At 38.2% G+C, this 6156-nt stretch overlaps 1 gene segment (V, D, J or C); it reads right to left on the bottom strand.

Moving 5' to 3' along the window:
* Nucleotides 1-3776: 3776 nt before the first annotated feature.
* The window catches only part of LOC112217027, a 39384-nt gene continuing 37004 nt past the window's right edge, over nucleotides 3777-6156 (bottom strand). Inside the window, 2 exon segments of the V gene segment in view lie at nucleotides 3777-4366; nucleotides 5440-5477. Of these exon segments, the coding sequence occupies nucleotides 4050-4366; nucleotides 5440-5477 (355 nt within the window).

The following is a 6156-nucleotide window of genomic DNA, read 5'->3' as shown; positions in this document are numbered from 1 at the left end:
AAAACAATGAAAATAAAAGCTTCAATATATACTACACAGCAAACATAAGTTAAAAAACAAAAGAATCCCCCCCCCTAATAGTTGAGAGAATGATTTCTTTCAGCTTTCCCATCACATTCCCAGTGGGTCAGAAGTTTACATACACTCAATTAGTATTTGGTAGCATTGCCTTTAAATTGTTAAACTTGGGTCAAACATTTTGGGTAGCCTTCCACAAGCTTCCCACAATAAGTTGGGTGAATTTTGGCCCATTCCTCCTGACAGAGCTGAGTCAGGTTTGTAGGCCTCCTTGCTCGCACACACTTTTTCAGTTCTGCCCACAAATGTTCTATACGATTGAGGTCAGGGCTTTGTGATGGCCACTCCAATACCTTGACTTTGTTGTTCTTAAAGCCATTTTGCCAAAACTTTGGAAGTATTCTTGGGGTCACTGTCCATTTGAAGACCTATTTGCGAACAACTGATGTGACTGATGTCTTGAGATATTGCTTCAATATATCCACATCATTTCCCTCCTCATGACGCCATCTATTTTGTGATGTGCACCAGTCAAAACTGCAGCAAAGCACCCCCACAACATGATGCTGCCACCCCTGTACTTCACAATTGGGATGGTGTTCTTCGGCTTGCAAGCCTCCCCTTTTTCCTCCAAACATAACAATGGTCATTATGACCAAATAGTTATATTTTAGTTTTTTGTTTCATCACACCAAAAAAATTACAATCTTTGTCCCCATGTGCAGTTGCAAACCGTTTTCTGGCTCTTTTATGGAGGTTTTCGAACAGTGATTTCTTCCTTGCTGAGCAGCCTTTCAGGTTATGTCGATATAGGACTCTTTTTATACCGTGGATATAGATACTTTTGTACCTGTTTCCTCCAGCATCTTCACAAGGTCCTTTGTTGTTGTTCTGGGATTGATTTGCACTTTTCGCACCAAAGTACGTTCATCTCTAGGAGACAGAACGCGTCTCCTCCTGAGCAGTATGACGGCTGTTTAGTCCCATGGTGTTTATACTTGCGTACTATTGTTTGTACAGATAAACGTGGTACCTTCAGGCGTTTGGAAAGAGGCACTGAGTTTGAAGGTAGGCCTTGAAATACATCCACAGGTACATATCCAATTGACTCAAATGATGCCAATTAGCCTATCAGAAGCATCTAAAGCCATTTTCTGGAATTTTCCAAGCTGTTTAAAGGCACAGTCAACTTAGTGTATGTAAACTTCTGACTCACTTGAACTGTGATACAGTGAATTATAAGTGAAATAATCTGTGAACAATTGTTGTCAATTGATAGATGTCGATGTAGATGTCCTAAACGACTTGCCAAAACTCTAGTTTGTTAACAAGAAATTTGTAGTGGTTGAAAAACGAGTTTTAATGACTCCAACCTAAGTACATGTAAACATTTGACTTCAACTGTATATTCTTTAGATACAAATACCTCAAATAGTAATGTTTTAATAGAGACAGCGTTTAAGAAAGTGAAATACTAAATATGTGATGAGACATAAATATCAAGAGAGCTTGTGAGCCACTTATTTCCAACATCTAGTCTGGCGCCGCTAACAAAAGTGTACCAGAGTGGTGCAATCCCTATTACTGCAACAACCTCCACCCAGTTTAAATACTTTCATTTCTTTAGGCTGGGATTTCAATCATGAACTCAAACCGTATGAATACTCGTCAAATACCATTTTTTGTTCTTCATTTGAAATAGTTTTTTAAATCTAATAACAAAGTTATTATGTTCATCATTCTCCAAAGTGTAAATAACAAACCATAAAATGCATAAAAATATAAAGTTAAAACATTCTTTGGATAGTTCATCGGTAAATGCTCTACAGACTATGAGTAATATTTCAGCTAACTATCTACAAAACCTAACCCTAACCCTATCTCGAACCCTAACCTTATCCTAATCCTAACATTAACCCTTACCCTTATTCTAACCCTAACCTTAACCGTTATCCTAACCCTACACTTAACCTTTACCCTAAACTTAACATTAACCCTTACCCTAACCCTAACATTAACCCTTACCCTAACCCTAACAGTAACCCTTACCCTAACCCTAACATTAACCCTTACCCTTATTGTAAACCTAACCCTAACTGTAACCTTGACCAGCAGTTGCTTGTCAACAGATAGTTTGTTGATCGTATGACCATCTGTAGAGTATTTACAGATGGAATATCCGGACTATCCAAATAAAGTGTTCTCTACAGACTATTAGTAACATTTCAACTAACTATCTACTCACTCTAAACCTAGCTCTAACCATTTCCTATGTACAGTGCATTCAGAAAGTATTCAGACCCCTTGACTTATTCTAAAATTGATTAAATGTTTGTTTTTTCATCGATCTACGCACAATACCTCATAATGACAAAACAAAAGCTTTTTTTTTTATGCTAATTTATAAATTAAAAAACTGAAATATCACACTTCCGTAAGTGTTCAGACCCTTTACTCAGATCTTTGTTGAAGCACTTTTGGCAGTGGTTACAGCCTTGAGTCTTCTTGCGTATGATGCTACAAGCTTGGCACACCTGTATTTGGGGAGTTACTAACCTAGCCTGGTATCAACACAAAGCTGGAGGAACTCCTAAACTCATCAGTCTGGGACTCCATCTAAATTCAGTGGCAGTGGATCTGGGAGTGACGTCACACTGACCATCAGTAGAGTCCAGGCTGAACATGCAGGAGATTACTACTGTCAGAGTTACCACAATCCCTATGTGTTTACACAGTGATAAAGAGCTGTACTAAAACTTCCCTCGGTCAGACTGCACAGTGACTACTGCTACAGCTGGGACGTACCGCAGGTGCTAAGCGGGCAGAGATTGTGACAAGGAACACTGATCAGTAGAGGAGGTCATCTCTGGCATGTGACAATATGATTATCATTCAGATACAATGTTCTCTGTCATCATCATCATCGTCATCCTGATTAAATTACAGATGATTATTGCTATATTGTCATGACGCCTAAGTGTGAACATAAAAAGTAACCCCACCGAGTTACAGAAGTCAAAACATTTCAGCCCCCACTTCCCCTGTATGAAAGTAAAAATATGTGGAGCTCAGACATTAGACACATCAGTAACTGTCAATGGCTCTTTAGTAATACCCATCTGATATGTCATCTATTACATGCTGGTTTATTCAGTGTAAGAAAGTCCCGTTCCTACAGTAAAACTAGTTCACCCACTCACATCTGGCCCAGTCCAGGCAGTGAAATTGAAACTAGACTGGGAACTGTGGGAGTGAAACTGAGATTTACATAGACTGGGCTGGGTGTTTCTGCTTGTCCCAGAATAGAGCAGCAGTGTCACCAGATGGTCACTCTGTCCCCAGGGGGATAGAGGTAGAGAAGACTCTATGACTATGTTGAAGCTGTGATACTTGTAATATTTTGTGGACAACATTATTATTTATTTGAGTTAAATGCAGGCATGATCACATTGGTGAGAGTCCAAGATAGCAATAACATGTTAGATTACTGTCTTTATAAGTCTAGAAGTCAAGCAGGTCATAAACATTCCGAAAATATTAATAAAACGTACCATCTGCTACAAGTGGATAGTTCTTCTGTTAATCTGTAAACATCGTTGTATCTTGTGTTACTATGAACTACAGTTTGATGACGATCTAATTTCAAGTGAAAACCTAAATAACGAAGCAATGACATTTAGGTCTGATAGGTTTTATGAATCTATTTCTATTTCATTCAACATTTAAGACTAAAATGTAATTATTGACAACAACAAGAATCTTAGTCCAAAAGGGAAATCTTTATTTTCATCCATTAATTAAAGCATCAAAGCAAACATTCCTACAGTATCTAATAGTAATAAAACAGAACACATCAAATCTAACACTGATACAACCTCAGTCTACAGAGAGGATTGACACATAAACTCAAGCAAAGCCCCCTTTGGTCTACATGTCAGGGATCAATAAGACAGAGAACATCTGATCTCAGAACAGAGTTGAAGCAAAGGAACCAGCAGCCTCGCTCCATAGGGGTTTGTGACTGGTGGGTCCTACCCAGAACAGTCAGCCTTCCTCAAGGTCTTGGTGACTGGAGTCTGGGATTTCTGCTGGGCTTCACAGGTCACCTCTCCTGCCTTGGTCCACTCCTGGGCAGTGAGATTCAGGGTGCTGCTCCAGCTGTACAGGCCGTCCTTCTCCAGGACCCTGGGACTGGTCTCCTGCTTTTTGCTGGTCCCATCCACTTTCCAGCTCATGGTCCAGTCTGAGGGGAAGCCCTTGTTGGCCAGACACGTCAGTGTGGCTATTGTTGTACTGGACAGCTCCTCACTAGAGGGGGGCAGGATGGTGAGGGTGGGGGCACTGTTACCTGGAACAAACAGAACACATCAATTGAGGAACTATGGCAGGGTAGCCTAGTGGTTAGAGCGTTGGACTAGTAACCGGAAGGTTCCAAGTTCAAACCCCCAAGCTGACAAGTTACAAATCTGTCATTCTGCACCTCAACAGGCAGTTAATCCACTGTTAATTGGAAATGCCTTTTAAATATGAATATACAAGTTAGATTGTTTAAAGTATGTGGAGAAAACACTAAAGTAACATGGTACAAAGCAGATTTATGAACCAAACAAGTATAAAGTGGTTAAATAACTAGAGATACTAGTCATAGTGACAGATATTGTTTAGGAATGGATCTGATCAGAGTAGCATACTCATATTCATAGTATTTGCAGACTTAGAGCGTAAATACATTTTTATAAAATATATGGTAGATCATGAAGTCTGTTACAAACATAGCTTTGTATTCACACTAACAGTGAAGGTAACCATGAACTCAATACAACAATAATGACTACTATATCCAATACTGTGAAATAGTTATTATATCAGAATTAAGAGTTATATTCTGCAATCATACAAATAAGACTTAAATAAAATATTTTAATAGAGACAGAGTTGAAGAATAATATACTTAATAAGTGTAACCAGAAAGAAATATCAAGAGCTTGTTACTTACTTCCAACATCAAGTCTGGTGCCGCTACCAAAAGTGTACCACAGTGATACAATCCCTATTACAGCTGGTACAAAAACTTCATGCACGTTTGGCAAGCTGAATGTCTTTAGACTGTGGTTCAAATCATTAACTCTACTATGGTATGAAGACTTGCCAAATACTATTTTATCTTCTTCATTTTAAATGAATAGTTTTTTGTTTTGTTTTCCCTTACATTTAGCAAAACCTACTTTTTCTTGTACAGTCCCTAATAGGTGAAGTATGCTTGTTCATACAACTCATCTCAAATGTAGACTAATAATTCGTATCATTTAAGCTTTCTGCTTCTAAAAAAAGTATTTAAAAATATCCTCAATATCAAGGCTAAATTGATAGAGAAATTGACTCACAAGATCAAAAGGTGAACAAAACAGTTAATTTAGTTTCTTCCAACATCTAGTCTGGTGCCGCTTCCAAAAGTCCACCACAGTGATACAATCACTATTACTGCTGGTACAAAAACCTCTCTGTGTTGTGTTGCTGCAGATGTTACAGTGAAGATCAGTCATACAGAATCATAATCAACACAGATACACTTTACCATCTTCCAGGTAGAACAAACACTTCATATTAGCTGTTTCAAGATAATACAAATTAATTGTATCTTAAATCCAGATATGAGTATTTGTTCCTTCCTCTGTGTATCAGGCTTTCTCCTAGTCTGTAGATACAGTCCAGCATCAGATCAGTGTTGCTAGTATTCCTCCATATTGTCCATATGAAAGACAACAGCAGCAGCAGTAGTGATAGTGATCCATGTTGTATATTCCTTTATTAAACATGTTGATCTCACATTTAACAGTGGAGGTAAAGTCACAGAGGACAGACAACACTACCAGAGGAATCCTAGCAGCTTTAGTTTAGAGAAGTGTTCACTAACTGATTAGAGGATGAGAGATGAGCGTGAGTGAACAGACAGTTCATTATATCTGATCATCATCAGAATAACAATACAATGGTGGTGTGCCTAAAAAAACATCATGCATTAGTGATGTGATTAAAAAGTTGCTGTTTGATGTTATATAAATTAGCACATGCAGGATAAAATACATTCTGAAGATGTGAGCCTTCCTGGAAACTGAAATAGATTTGAAACATTAATTT

Source organism: Oncorhynchus tshawytscha, linkage group LG17 (assembly GCF_018296145.1).
Source record: "Oncorhynchus tshawytscha isolate Ot180627B linkage group LG17, Otsh_v2.0, whole genome shotgun sequence".
Classification (NCBI taxonomy): Eukaryota; Metazoa; Chordata; class Actinopteri; order Salmoniformes; family Salmonidae; genus Oncorhynchus; species Oncorhynchus tshawytscha.
Note: the sequence above shows the minus strand (reverse complement) of the source record. Positions and strands in the feature narration are given on the sequence as shown.